Here is a 15,779-nt window from a genome sequence, read left to right as displayed (position 1 = left end):
GCAAAAATGACTACGGCTTATCTCTCTATTTTTCACATTCTTTTCTAAATGACTTTGCAGTACTATGTAATTAGCCTAATTTCCTGTTTGCATCAAGACACAAAACAGGCTTTCTTTTTTACAGCAGTCCAAAGTCTTCTCTCTAATGCCAAACATTGTTTCTCCTACACAAAAGAAAAGTCACCAACAGAACTGGGAGGTAATATATTTATGTGCTGTAGTTCAGTCTGCACAGAAAAACATACAACATGTATTGCCTCTCCTCTTAAACAGAAATAAATGCTGCACCTTCAATTTTGACAAACAGATGTAAATTGGATGATGCTGGAAGAGGAAATGAACAGAACCAGAAGAGAAAATACAATTTATGGTATCTGCTTTACTAATAGTATCTCTTGTGTTTCTCAAAACACACAAATAATATGAATTCTTGTGAAAATTATACAATACACATTCATCATAGTATAAGGCACAAAACAAAGATAAAAAACAATGTAGTTTGACTTCAATACATATTTTCATAAACATATTACATTTAAATTAGTTAAATGTAATCCTCAGAAGTATTTTTTTCAGACCCAAATTAAGATTTACGTATAATCTCTTTTATTGAAGACTAAACTAAAAATATAGGTTTATAAATAAATAAAATGTCATGTGTCACTCAATATATCTGCAACAAGACGTCTTATTTGATATCTTGCTTGAAGATGTTCCCTACACAGATTCTTATTAGAAAGTTTAACAGTTTGTAGAGGCCAAACAGTGACTACACACATAAATACATTGAGCTGGTTGTCATGTATGCATGTGAATGTGTAACAATGTCTTAAACAGCTGAACAACATCATGTGGAAATCAAGTTGTGATTAGAAAAGGTTTTCCTTCAGGTGATCGATATTTACACATTAAAATCTAAAATTACTTTTCTAAAATATACTTTTAACTAGATGAATACAAGATATGCTAAATCCTTTTGGAGTTTTATTGCAAACTGCAACATTATTGAATGGAAAATGAGCACACATCTACATATAAATCGGAGCAAACCTTTATATGTTTTCATGAGGGAGAAAATAATATTTTTATATACCTATTTCTATTTTATCACAATTTGGAGTATACAGATCCAGAATTTTTGAAATCTTAGCCCTGACCAGAGATATGATTTATGAAAACATTGCACTCTCCAGGAAACTTTAATCTCATAAACTAGAGAGACTGATGTGTGCCTGTGGTCTGTTATCTTATTTAACATTTCTTTCTTTAGAAACAGTCATCAAGTCATAGAAAAAAACAGAAACATGAAAAAAACCTTGCCCTGTGGACAGACCAGCAGGTCCACCGAATTGGTCTGTAATGATGCTGTAATCTATTTACATACAGCTATTGGCCATTACTACCCTCATTATTTTTACTTCCTTTCTGAATATAAAATAAATATAAAAAAGAAGTATCTTTACCTTGCAGACTGTCGCCAGATCTGCCGAGCTTTAGTGTATCTGCATCTTTGCACAGGGAGCATGCACATTTTTAATCTCAGAAAGATGCAAGTTATTCTGTCTCAGGGAATTGAAATACATTTTCTCTTTTAAACTAAGATATCTAAAAAAACACTCCTCTAATTCTAGATGAAAATTGTGTTTTCTGTACTATCAGCAGAGCAGGCGGTGCTGTAATAACTGCACACAGCTCCCATCCTTCGCTGCCAGTTATTCTTTTTCATATCTGCACGCTCACATAAAAGGGAATCCTCAGAGCAGTAAGTGGACAACAAGGCCTGAAAGCATAAACACACATTTCCTGTGAAATTAATACATTTCTTGAGCTGGGATAGGAAAGAAAGAGACGGCTGCCATGGTTACTGTCAGATACCGTCTCTGGTCCTCTCACTGAATACCAACTTCTCTCCACGCCCAAAGCGAGTGATCGCCGTTACATACGCACGCACAAACTGACAGGTAGGGCATTTTTTGAAACTGCAGTATGAGCTGAAACCATTGTGCTCATGTTGTGCAGCAGGGGTGTCATTAGGAGTTTAAATAGGACTAGCGCTGTTTGGTCTGTGTGTGCTGCAGCTCTAATTAGGGGTTTAGTGGAAAAACGCCTGCAGTTCTGCTCCGGGTTACGTCAAAAATGTCAAATCTGAAACTGCTGAAAGGTGAGCTCATTGCTACTGACTTTTTCTATTTACAGTGATTACATATTTGAAAACAACTGACAAATTACACAAGCAGAAATATCATAAATTGTAAAATTCATTACAAGCTAAGAAGAATCAGGAGAGGCATTTTTTTCTCAAATGACAGAGATTTGCCAGCCCTAAAGTATTAAATAAATCTACTGCTATCCACACACTGTATTGTACACTGCTATGATGAACAGTATGAATTACAGAAAGGACCAGCTGGTTCACTTTGCTGCACAACAGTGCCCTGTATAGTGATTGACAGTACAAAAGCATTGTTAACAGATTAGAGCCAAAAAAAATCCACCTGTCAATAACTGGTGGAGACGAAACAAAACACAAAGTATGGAGGCAGAAAGGTGGACACCCGCAAGTAGCAAGCCTTCATCTCACTTTAACATTCTCTGCTGGAATCACCATGGGGTTCACACATGTAAAAACACATGTAGCTGGACTGCTACCATGGTCACACATGTTACCATGGAGACCCCAATCTATCATGCTCCAGGTTACCGAGACTATTTGACACGCGGGTTAACAACTTCTGAAACCTTTACAAGCTTCATAAATCTGTGGCTCCATCATGCTGCAGCTGCTAAACACAGTCAATTGCAATTTAAGTTACACTTCTGCTTTGCTTGACATAAATAATCTATAAATAATAATAATAATAATAAAATCGAGTATGATATTATTGCTAACATGCATGAAGCTACAGTTGGCTTCACCACTGATTTGGAAACAAACAAACAAACATAAAAAGGGAAGTTTTGCTGCTTTTTTAGCTACTGTTGACCTGCAGCATTGTATTTTGATAAAATATAGTCTTGCTTTTAAATGGGGACGCGTGGCATTGATGCAGACAATGCAGTCTTTTGTCCTCATGCAGACAGTGGGAAGTTTCCGACCCATTTTCCAGCTGGACCCTATAGTTTGTTGTCTGACTTAATGATGCCTGAATAGGATTTTTCCCCCCCATCAGTGTGTTGAAGCATCACTTTCTGAAGGTCAGAAGTCAGTGAAATGAGACAGCATTTGACCCTTGCCCTCTCACAACAATTCCCACCTGCAGAGAATGAGAACAGCTTCACCTGTTCCATCCTCATCTTGGAAAACAACTGTTCAAGATTTATTTTTATGAAATGAGTGCACTTCCCCGTCATATAAAATACAACCTTAAAAAGAATTGATTATTAATATAGAAATAATTAAAAAAACTATATTAGATTGTATCTCTGACAGTAATTTTCAGTCATTTCTGTGACAACCATCTGTTCTTAGGTCAACCATCTGTCCTCAAACCAAACAAAAGAAACACAAGGGGGGGGGGGGGGTATATAAAGAGTTTTTGTTATAAATAACCCGAGTGCTTAAAGAAGGATTTTTTTCCCCTTCAAACATAGAAATACAAACAAGACATTCAAATTGAGCAATTTAGGATTCTCAGGTGAGCACTGTAGGAAAAAGATACAACAGACAGACATTCAGGCATGCACTGATCTGATGTGCTGTCCTCAAGCTGACCCTGACCTCTGACCTGCATGTAAGTGGAAGATGAGCAAAAAGAGTTTGCTGTTATCAACTTACTCATTTACAGATCAATAACAGAGAAATTCCTTGTGTTGGCACTTTAGAAAGCTTTCCTGTTTTTTTATGTTTTTTTTTTTAAAGAGTGAATGAAAACTTAATTATTGCACTTTGAAACCTAGCATGCGATTTGTAAAACTTCACCTGAACTTCATCTTCCATGGAGATGATAAACACAAACATAAGCCTGCTGGGTGGAACACCTGAGGCACAATCCTGATCGTAGTTTTTGCTGGATGGTTACGGCTGCGTTTCTTAAACAACTATATCTGACACCCTCAGTTATTTTAAGTCCTGACCTGACGATACGTGTACAGAGACGGAAGAAGGTTAACTGGTGGAATAGATGCCTGACAGTCTTACTGCCACACAGAATAAATGTCCTTTTATATAAAATAGCATGCCTCCAATAGAGGAGAATGGAGTAGGATTGTTATGCCTAATAGGCCACAGGAAAATGAGCCCGCCTGCTGTGACACGGCTGGTAGGTTCCTTGGAGCGCCGACTGAATTATGCAAGTCACAAATCTACGAGCTGCGCTGCTGTGCTGCTGTTTTGTCGGGAAGTCGTTCTGTGATCCAGCTGGTCACGTCTTTCAGCACAGACTCAGCCACCTCTGGAAGGTCATGGTGGAGTGCATGGTAGGCTCCTTCATAGATCTGGGAAAACATTTAGGAAAGAGTCAGACATGAATGCATTTAGTAAACAATAAAAGAGGCCTATACCTTGGTTTTATATTTAGAGTTTTTGTTGCTATGTGGTCTTTGTGTTGCCAGGTCAGGTAGAAGTGGGTTGCTGCATAAAAGTGCATTGTCCTCTAAAACAAATACGCAGTCATAGAGAATTTGTGCATTGGTTCTGTAAAATTGAAGAAACATCATCATTGAAAACCTGTTTCCTAAGGGAAATTGTGTTTTTTTTTTCAGGACCTGCTGTCGCTTTTAAATAGAGGGTGTCAATAACAAAACAATTACAACAGATAAAGGGCAGAACTGTCAGTATCATGTAGGCCTGCACAATATATTGCAAATTTATCGTTATCGCAAGATCAAGCTGTGCAATATGCATATCGCAAAAGATGGCAATAATCGCAATAAATGGTTACCTTAAATGTGCTAAAAGAATCTTGAGGCAGCTTGAAGTATTTAATGAAACAAACCTTTATGTATTTGACCAATCGGATGGACTCCTTTTACATCATAGACTAATCGGATTGAGCCCTTTTACGTTAGATGTCCGTCTCCTATGTAGATGTGGGTCAATTTTTAAACTGTTGCAGTCAAATGATGTTTTTGGTTGTTTTGTTATTTGTTCATATCCTGCCAGTTATATCGTCATCACGATATTAATCCCTAATATGGCGTATCGCAGGTTTTCCTCATATTGTGCAGCCCTAGTATCATGGTTTATTTTTGAGGAATCTTTGGTTTAAACTCACACAAATGTATGCCAACATATTGTGGGGGTCAAATCATCTTAAAGTGATTCAAACAACCTATCGTAAATATAAAAAAGAAAAATTGAAAACAATTTAAAACTTGGTAGTACACCTTGTAAACGTGAAGGAAATATTGAAAATATGAAAGATAAAGTTGTAAATGAAAAAAAAAAACGTTATGGTTTTGGAAAACACAATCCTTCGCTTTAAGGTGATCCTGATTTGACCCAATAACAAAAGCTCTACCATAATCACACTCTCTCATTTAACGTTTCCTTTATCAGTTCTTCCATTCCACCCAAGCTATTAATGCTACAGCCACTTAAATGTTATCATCTCAACGTAAAGCAGACAATAATACCTACATCTCCTATTCACTTTGCTTACCCTTATTTTTGTGTGCAAACATGATGTGTTACAATAACCACATTTGCAGAAGAAATCTATTGACTTCAATATGACAACAGCACTGTATTTATTGTTGTTTATCAGCAAACAATTTTTTTTTACATTAAAGTGTTTCTGTCAGGCATTTCCCAGACATTTTTTCCCAAAAAAGGGATTTTATGCAAAATATTCATTAACTAGCTTTTACAGGAAGGAAAAGTGTTGTTAAAGTGTTCAAGTATTTGCATAATTTTTGGGATCACTTCAGTAATCTTGTAAAAAATGCAACCATTTAAAGAAAAACAAGAAAATCCTACAGGATCACAAACATTTGCATTTATACACAAAAAACCCCACCTTCAATTTCTTGTCTGAACTTGCTGCTTTCTCGTGCATCATTTTGGAGCCTCTGATGTCGCAGAGCTTGTCATCGTCGCCGTGGAGGATCAGGAAAGGCCAGCTGATGGACGGGATCTCCCTCTCGATACGCTCTGCGGCTCCCATCAACTGTATGCCAAAGGACACGCGCAGTCTGCCATGGTAGTTCAGCTCGTCGTTGTCGTACGCCTCCACCTGACAGAAGACACACACACAAAACCAAATGTGCTGTTTGTTTTTCAGATGGTTTGGGGAATTGTAAAGTAAAACAATACACAGCACTGTTTGCATTCCTTGTAAGGCAAGGCAAGTTTTTCTGTTTAGCACAGTTTATACAAAAGGACATACAAGCTTAAAACAGGAAAACAGGAGAGCATAGATGTATAACTCCACAGATATATGTAAATTCCACCTGTCACATATTGAGGCATAAAGAAAAGGATGGGGATGTTTTCAGAGTAAAAGCTTCTCTAACATCTGAAGAAAGAGCACATTTTAGCTAACTGAAAAGCAGCTTCACTGTCTTTAGTCCTGACTCTGGATACCAGCAAAGGCCCGTCCCTGAGGCTTTAATACATTTACTGTAATTTTTTGAACGAAGCATCAATTGCTGCATTTGGTAAATTCGCTAATAAAAAGGAATTATTTTTTTAAATCAGCATCTATGTAAATATTAACAATCAGCACATGACAATGACCTGCTCTTATTCTTCTTTGTTGAGACTTTTTGTAGTTTTGGGATCATTTAGTAAAGAAACATGTGCAGGAGTTCTAGAAAGATCGGATATTGTCTAATTTTGTCTAAAAAATGTCTAAAATAAGCAATCACCTCGCTCACAAAATGCAGGACTGCTTGTGGTTGCTAGAATTTCTAAAAAGTACAGATGGAGGTAAAGCCTTTGCCCACCAAGCCCCTGTTTTATGGAACAAGCTCCCAGCTCCTGTAAGAGAGGCCGGCACAATTTCTACATTCAAAGTTAGACTTAAAACAGTCCTCTTTAACAAGGCTTATGCCAGGCTAGCAACGTGGGGTTCAGTGTCTTGCTCAAGGACACTTCGATATAGATGGGCAGGAACCGAACCTGGAATCTTGAGGTCAGAGGTCGACTGCTCTACCTCTGCATCATCAAAGAGACCAAACAGCTCATCTGTTTTGTTTTTTTCGCTCTCATGTCCGGTAATAACTGCTCAAATGATTTTCTGTAATATGTGAAATGTGGGGAGAAGCTTTAGGTTTGACACACAACTCACAGTCAGATCAGTTCATATTAGTGCCAAAAATAAAACATTTCTTCATGATATTGATAATGATGCCAACAACAATATGTGGTGGTTAGTATGGTCACAACTGGTTTGAATTCCGCCTGGGTCTTTTCTTTGTGTGCATGCATAGGTTTTCTTCAGGCACAAGGCTTCCTGCCACATTCCAGATTCATGCTTCAGGTTTATTGATTACTCTAAATTGTCTCTTAGTGTGTCTTTCTGCCACTTCAGGGTGGACGGGTGAACGGTTTAGGGTGTTCCCTGGCTTCACATGAAAGTCTTTGACATATGCCCCCTGTGACCTTGAACAGGACAATGAATGAATAGAAGATCATTAGATGTAATCAAGGCATCGGAAAATCAGAATAATAGCTTGTGTACCGTTTAATCAATTAACTATTATATTTTATGACAGATTTCATGTTCTTATACAATTACTAGTATTAAGCCCATTGAGATGACTATTGAACTGTTACAATATTGGGCTAAATAAATAACATTGAATTGAAATGTGAGATTTTTTTTCCAAATAAACAGAATCCACTTATGTTGTAGATTGACATATTTGACTGAGGAGTGAACACTTTCAGTCTGGTTTTGAGCCATCACATCAATCAAAAGAATTTACTGGAATCTCTGTAATTACAGTAAATTGTACCAAGGGTCTCCCCAACCCTGTTTCCATAAATTTCACAGCTAAATACTTCTCATTTCTCTTTATAACATTTTTTCCATCTTTATTCAGAAACAACTGGGGAGCATGGCTTACATCTTCATATATTGCATTGATCTTTAACAACCAAACACATTTTACTCCCTATTTTCAAAATACCCTTTGTTGGCCAAATGCAATGGAAAAAAAACACAGTAAAAACTTCTGACACAGCAGAACCAGGACACTAAAAGACGGTTAGATTAGTTTGACTGGATTGCAATAGAAACATTTCAATATTTGGATATAAAATCGCTTGATTTACCCTCCCACTAAGTAGTGCGAACTTACAGATTGTCCATATTTATTATTTTTCTGATGCGTAAACACACATCTCTGATGCATACACGCATTTTTTCTTCTTCACAAAAAAAAACGCAACTCTGAAATTAACCCTTGTGCTATCCTAGGCACCTTAACATTGGGAGTTGGGTCATCTAGACCCACTAGACAGTGCTCTGAACCTTTTTTCTTCAATGATTTGTGATCTTCACTGGTGTCCATGGATTACATGAAATCTTTCCACCTTTATCCACCTTTGTCATGGTAGGGAGAACACGTCAATGCAAGCGTGGGGTCATCTAAGATAGCACAAGGGTTATTATGACCAAATGATCTCAAATTGGTTCAATTTTGTGGATCACATGTTCTGTTTATTTTAGAAATACTCTTATGCAGTTGCTACAGCTTTAAGCAATGGCAGCTGTGTTAAAAAGTGTGGCCTTTAAAGCTATCTTGCTTTTTAATGCCAAGAACCTTTCACTTGATGTTTTAAAAGCCCATTTTAATGTTTTCCATTTAGCCATCTTTTTTGCTCTGTAATTCCATTAGATGAAGCACAATGCAATTTTAGTGTTTTATTAATCAGTTTCTCACTTTCACAATCTTCAAATTCCCAAGCATTCCTGCAGTTGCTTTAATTGCTCAGTTTAGTCATACTTGTGTGTGAGTGATGGAGGGGAGGAATGCCTGATTTATCGGTGGAATGAAAATCAAGCTACATTAGTTATGAAGAAGAATGCTGTCATGGTTTGGCAGTTATAGAAAAAATAAATGAGCCTCTGCTGTGTTTTTGCTTTTTTTTATACACCATTTTCTCCGCCTTACCCTTAGGGGTTATGTATTTGTCACGGCATTCAGCTTCACCCTTTGGGATGCACATCTTATATAAGACATTATTGCCATGGCAGTGCTAGTAATGATAGAAGGACTTGTGAAGTTTGGCAGTGAAGAAGGGAATTATCACACAAGGTCATCTATTCTTAAACAGCCATGTAATAATCATAGTGTTTCTACTGCAGATATGAATGAATATGCATTTTCTTTTCCGTTAGTGATCGGTTTAAAGAATCACTCCAATAAATGTTTTGGTGTTTTTAACATGTTCTTGTGGCATTTTTCTCACGATAAAGGACATAAAATAAGAAATCAAAGCTCAAAATTGAGTATTTTTTTCTGCAAATCAGTGTGAATCAGAGACAGTAAAAAAAAAAATGCAGTTTCAAAAACCTTATAACTGTGACATAGATGCTACAATCAGTGGGCCTCAAGCTCCCTGCAAATGCATCCATTGCATCCAAGTAGATCCATGTACGTCTTCGTTTTCCTCGTCCAAGTTGGCACCTGGCTCAAAACTGTACGGCTGGAAAGGTTCCAATAATGCTGATTATATTTGTTGCACTGCTGATTTTAGGTTGAGTTGCTAGGGGCTGTAAGCTAGCAGGAGAGAGTGTAAACAAAGGGATGATGGGAAGTGGAGGAAGGATTACACTGGGCCAAACGTCCCGTCCCCAACCCAGAGGCAGATTTAAACTGAACTCCTGCCGCTCTGCACTGCGTCCCAGACAACCACACAGGTATTTTTCAATTTTGGCTAAAAACAGAACAATTGTTAAGGATTCCATTGGAAATGCTCGGAAAAAAGATCAAAAGATGACTGAAGTGGGACTTTAAACCCCTCTTTACCTTTTTCTAATCCAACGTTTAACAATAAATGACTCCACACTACGGAACAGCTTTGAATTGATTTATACAGAACTTTCCCGCTTCATCTAAATAAACTGAAAACATACTGCCAAACTGACCAAAGAGCAGGGGATTCCCTGACTGTTTCATCAAGTTGATCACATTGTTTTATAAAAGAGCTTAAATTTCTTTCAGACATGTCAGGAATTTTTCTATTTGTAAGCCTTTTATAGTTTGTTTGTAGATCACCATGGAGTTTGTTTTTTCCAGTACTGTGACTCCTGTGGGAAAAAAGTGCATAATTTTGTGTTTTTAATGTGTTTTTTGCATCAAAGTATAGGGTCTAAAGAGAAATGACATTTAGCAACCAAAACATTGTGTCATAATGTAACTAAGTCAAAACAAAACATGGAAATAGTCTTAATACGATAAAGTTCATATATTGTCTGTAGTTACTAACTGACTTCTTGGTTCTTTTGTCAGACACGGGTTATGTTTATACATAAGAAGAAGTCAGTCACGGAAATAGTCTGTTAATGTGGACGTACTTTGAGTCCATCTTTAATGTAAAGGCTCAAACATTCACAGTTTTGTAGTAAATTCACTGCTAACCTTACAAGTATGCAGAGGTCTTATACTGTATTTTGCAGCATAAATTCACGAATTTTCAGAGAAATTTTGCAGGAAATGGGAGACCAAAACTTCCCCTCTAACTGTACAAAGCAGAAGCAGGATGTGGCTCTGGTCGGGTACACCCAGACCTGAATCCATGCTGCTTGTGGACTTGAGTTTATGTTTTTTTCTGCTCTCCTGTGGTGAGAACAGCAGGTTAAACAATTATGTTGTTACACACATGATGTTTTTTTACAGGGTGGACTTCATCCTGGAATTGTCCAAAAAAGGCTACACATATTTATCCCATGAGACCTTGCAAATTCCATTTAGTACAACATCCGTGTTTGATGTGTATTTAATCACATGTAACAACACAACACAGGAACAGGTTCAAACACGTACACACACACACACATACAAATATGTGCAGCTGGCTCCCACCTGTGTTTTGTCCCGTGAGACCCATCTGGACTCGATGGAGCCCAGAGTCAGGCTCGGCATCATGTGGTTCAGGAGCTTTGCCACAAAAACCTGCAAACAGAGAAGTAAACTACATTTATCAGTATCACTTTAGGAAAAAAGTCTTTTTTTAAAGAGAATTGATGCACAAAATACAATTTTATTCATGTGGTTTAACTGTTTTTTCAATTGCAAATAAAAAAAAAATCAAATTTCTGTAAGGCCAGTAAAAAATGAGGCCAAACTATGCCGTGTTTGTTTTTGCAGCAGCTGCATCAGTGACACAGAAAGGAAAAGTTAGCTCTGCTCAAGTGCTCAAGTACAAGTCTCAGGAAACTTTTGTACTTGATCTTAAGCCACATTTGCGTGCACTTGTATGGGGGGGGGTCGTACAGATGAATGGCTGCATCTCTCCTAATGAGGTCTTTGCGCAGGTATGCAGAATTTGGTGGTGGGGGGGGGGTTTAAATAATAAAATAAACGTATGACACGCCTGCGTCTCACCAATTTCACCAATTTTTCTCACCAATATTTCATCTGCAGACAGCCCCTTACCCCCGGTAAGGGCAGTTGTGCCTAAGGCCTTAAAACACAGAGTGTCATCAGTCTTTTGACCCACAGCAGGCCTGCAGACGTGAGGGTCCTACCTTGAATGGTGTGGCCGACTCTGGGTTCATCTGGACCATTGGACCTATCAGAACCACTCCACTTATTTCACTCGGTCTCTCACATGCTGTCAGGATTGAGATAGCTCCACCCTAACAAAAGGAAAAAAAAAAACAGATTATTAACTTAAAACTGCAATTTCAAGCTGATGCTTCACGTTGAAAATAAGTTTTTCTTGTCATATCTCCACATTTCAGCTGCATCTGCTTTTGTGTGCTTTAAAAACAGCCTCAAAGCAGAATTTTTCGAACCGCAGCATTTTACTTGTATCGTAAAAAGTAGCTAATAGTTTTATCTATCAGGAAGAAGTCATTCGAGTGTTGCTCTGATGTAACAGTTTAGTAATAAAAACAGTGAGAGCCCAAAGATTTCTGAGTTCGCAATAAAGATTAATGTTAAAATAAAGCAATGAAAATGAAGTACCAAGGGAAGATGAAGCTAATTCATTTAGCCTTCATGGAAAGAGGGCTTGTGTCTCCTGTTATAGAAGTGGGTGAAAGGTAATGATCAGTTAGGATCAGTGGAAAACTACTCAAAGGTCAGGAAAAACATGAAACAATCTGTCTTTTGTTTGGCTGGGTGGGAGTTTTCACCCTGTTTTTGTTATTATTCTAGACAGTTTAGTGTTCTGATGCCGAGGCAAAGGAAGTTAAGCAGCTCTCCGTATCGGCACAAGGTCATCTCATGGCCTTAGTAGGATTCCCTCTGATAGGGTTTTATCAGAACTGTGGCTGTGAGAATCGGTTTGTTTATAGGAGGGCCTCTTCCCTTGTGTGTGAAAAGAGCCACGAAAGCAGAGAATGCGAGAGGATAAATCTGTCCCCAACACTCCTTCTCTTTTTTGGAAAACTAATTGGCCTCAAGTTTGTTTATGTGAACGCTCTTTGTCAGTTATGTGAATATTCATCAGCTTGAGGCCATTGCATGAGAAGAGGCCTTACAAGAAGACAGAACATTTCCCACCAAAAAGCATTGAGGACAAGCTGCACGTTCTAACCGTGCTTCTTGAATACAAACACACCATTTTTCAGGAAAAAAAAGTATTTCCCAGTTGAATCTGTTTCTTGTCATTTTTGTCCCTATCCTTCTTCAAAACAAAACATCCAACTGCACAGTGACTCAGAGGTTAACATTTTTTATTGCTTATTATATTTATTTTTATGCACTGGCAGAGCGAGAGACAGTGAAGCCTTTTCAGTGGTTGATTAGAGGCCTCCTTATGCTCTCTGTCTCTGAGCTTTTGAAAGGATGAATGGCAGCATTGTCCAGCTAAACTCAGAAAGCGTTTGGACTTGAAAATTGCTCAAGGAGCTGACATGGAGATATCAGAAGCATTACACAGCTTTAATATTCATACCCCAGAAGCTGGACTGGACTACTATGGAGAGGTTAGCATGTTTAGAAAAGGGAATTGTTTTATCAGTTCCCTTAAAGATATATATATATATATATATATATATATATATATATATATATGAATGGCCTATTTTAAGGAAAATTATGCAACAAAATATAAATTTAAGCATAGAAAAAACAAAACACGTTGCTTGATTTTTAACCAATTTTCGCCCTTTTCCATGCTTAATCTTGGGATCAGTTCATCAAAATCCTGGGATCATCTGCTCTGTGCATCAGGGAGTCGGGCTGAAACAGCCGGAAAACAAACAGGGCGGTACATGTTGAGGAAACAGCAGGCTGGAAGACCACTGGGCTGATCTTTTCAAGATAGCTTTATTTACACAAAATAGACAACTTGAACCTCCAAAAAACACTTCCTGTTACCAAGCTTAAACTGAAAAATGGCAAAAATGTATTTATTTAATAAATAAAAACTATCTGAGGATTTAAAAATTGAGTTTTAAGGAGCGGAGACAGTTTGTAAAAAAGAAAATGTAAGGGATCAAATCCTTTACAAACGTTGTCATAGCAGCAAAGATAAAACAAGCTAAACAACCTTGCAGTCATCAGCTGTGCTTCCTTGAGATTATGGCTTCTGTTCCCCTGGCGCCCCTTTGCTATAGGTCAATGTGACACACTATGGTGTACAGACTGACACAGACATGTAAGCAATAATAAATCTCATAATATAACCATAACAGGACCCAAGAACTGACAACAAAGTCTTATCTCGAAGCAGAGCATGCAATGGTTCCTTTAAACAGAAATCCACACAAGAGGAAGAGCAAAGAAACCTTAATGGAAACAGGATGTAAAACTACAACACATGGAAGTGGGGAAATGAGGTTTGTAAACACACTTTGAGGCAACACTTCATTATGGCACAACCTCAGAGTAGGGAGCAGACCATGTTGCAGTTCCAAATACTAATATTATAAAAAGTAATACAAATTATTAGATAGAATGATTCAATTAAAGCACATGAGTCTAAATCCTGTCTGGGGACTCCGACTTCTTCCCAAAGTCCAAAAACATGTGTTATAGGTTAATTGGAGATTCTAAATTGTCCCTTGGTACGAGTGTGTGACATTGTGTGGCTCTGCAACAGATGTGACTTGTCCAGGGTGTAGCCCAGCCAAAAGGTGCTTCCACCCAACAGTAGCTGGGTTGGCTCCAGCAGCCCCAGACCCCAAAAAGGGATTCATCTGGTTAAGAAGATGGATGGATGGATGGATGGATGGATGGATGGATGGATGGATGGATGGATGGATGGATGGATGGATGGACGGACGGACACTAGAGACTATTGTGTACTGTAAATAAGGGATTTTGACATTTACCATTAAAATGAACAGACATCATTTTCAGTGTTGTATGTTTTTTTTGTCTCCATCTGAGATCCTTGCATATAATTACACACATAAAAAGGTTTGACAAATTAAAGTACCATATGATTTTTTTAAATCTTAAATTATAAAAGGTGACAGTTATTCTGGACCAGCTCTTTTCAGGATCCTTTAGGATGAGGTTGGAGTTTCCTTATCAGACTCCCTTCACTTCCCAGAGAACAAATACCTTGCTAATTTTTATAAACCTCATTTCCATTTCTCTGCAAAGCCCGTTAAATCAGCAGCAGGAAATGTTTTTGCTTCGACTACCTCATGCCCACTAGAATCACAGCTGTGCAGAAAGATAACCAGTCTCCTGGCTTCAAAAAACAGTAGCGCCACACGTGGCCTGATGTTCTCTGTTCTCTGCTTCAGGCAAGTTTTAATCAGTGAAACAATGCATTTATCATTCTGGCCACCATAGAGCTACGAACTGCAGCAAAGTTCCAACTAAACCTAAATAAAAGAATAATCAAACATTTGTCAGCTTCTTCATGTAACTCATCCCGATGCTTATTTTGTTAGCTGTAAGAAGTACAATTTCCCAGAGCACAAAATCAGCTGAGATGTTTGAATCAGTTTGATAATGCAATATTTCTCCTCTAAGGATTTAGGCGCAATCCCTCACTTTGCCATTCATCGTCTGCATTTCAATGTATCCAAAACCCAAATAAAAGAAAGTTGATTCAATTCACTGACATATAGATGAATTAAAAAAAGTCAAATGCTTTATCTTATTTATCTCATCATTTGTGTCTTCACTTTTATTGGTTGTGGGCATCCAGCTTCTCTGAGAACATTCCCTGTGAGAGTCCGTGGGTCTCAGTGATCCGAGTCTCCACCCGGAAGGTCACCATCAGCTGTGAACTGTTTGATAATGATGGGTCAGGGGTAACAAGAGATACATACCTTTAATAGCAAATACCCAGATTCCAGGCTAATTACCGAGACAGCTAATTGTTTAATTTTGCAGTGATCTAAAAAGTCTCATATCTTTGGTTGAGAATGCGTTAACTACATTTACTGTTAAAACTTTGAGAGAATTACTTTTTTTTAATTAAAAACATCTGAAACATCCTTAACTATCTGCTTAAGATAATATGGAAGTACCAATAAAAGCTAAACTGTTGATTAAGCAAGGCAACAGTCACAGTAGTTAGCATTTCTGGAGAGTTGTTTACCATTTTAAAAGAAGAATAGTTTGGGATATTAACTAGGAACTGATGCTAACTGTTACAGGACAGGGTCGGAAAACATTATTTACAGCTGACTGGGTATTTTAATTGATTGTCTAATAATTGATTTGTATTGTACATCCTTTCTATTGTTATTTTA

General features: G+C 37.7%; 1 protein-coding gene across 5 annotated transcripts in view; it reads right to left on the bottom strand.

Annotated features, from left to right (window-relative positions):
* Positions 1-189: 189 nt before the first annotated feature.
* The window catches only part of mgll (monoglyceride lipase), a 35,914-nt gene continuing 20,324 nt past the window's right edge, over positions 190-15,779 (bottom strand). For all 5 annotated transcript variants that reach the window (XM_011476840.3, XM_020704493.2, XM_011476838.3 and 2 more), the window contains 4 exons: positions 11,640-11,750; positions 10,975-11,064; positions 5,958-6,173; positions 190-4,434 (listed from right to left, as the gene is read on the bottom strand). In XM_011476840.3, the coding sequence (XP_011475142.2) occupies positions 4,303-4,434; positions 5,958-6,173; positions 10,975-11,064; positions 11,640-11,750 (549 nt within the window). In that variant the 3' untranslated portion in view covers positions 190-4,302. The remainder of the gene's footprint in view (positions 4,435-5,957; positions 6,174-10,974; positions 11,065-11,639; positions 11,751-15,779) is intronic.

The sequence above is a fragment of the Oryzias latipes genome, chromosome 7 (genome assembly GCF_002234675.1).
Source record: "Oryzias latipes chromosome 7, ASM223467v1".
In the NCBI taxonomy this organism is placed as follows: domain Eukaryota; kingdom Metazoa; phylum Chordata; class Actinopteri; order Beloniformes; family Adrianichthyidae; genus Oryzias; species Oryzias latipes.
The sequence above is the reverse complement of the archived record's forward strand: the minus strand, read 5'-3'. Positions and strand labels throughout refer to the sequence as shown.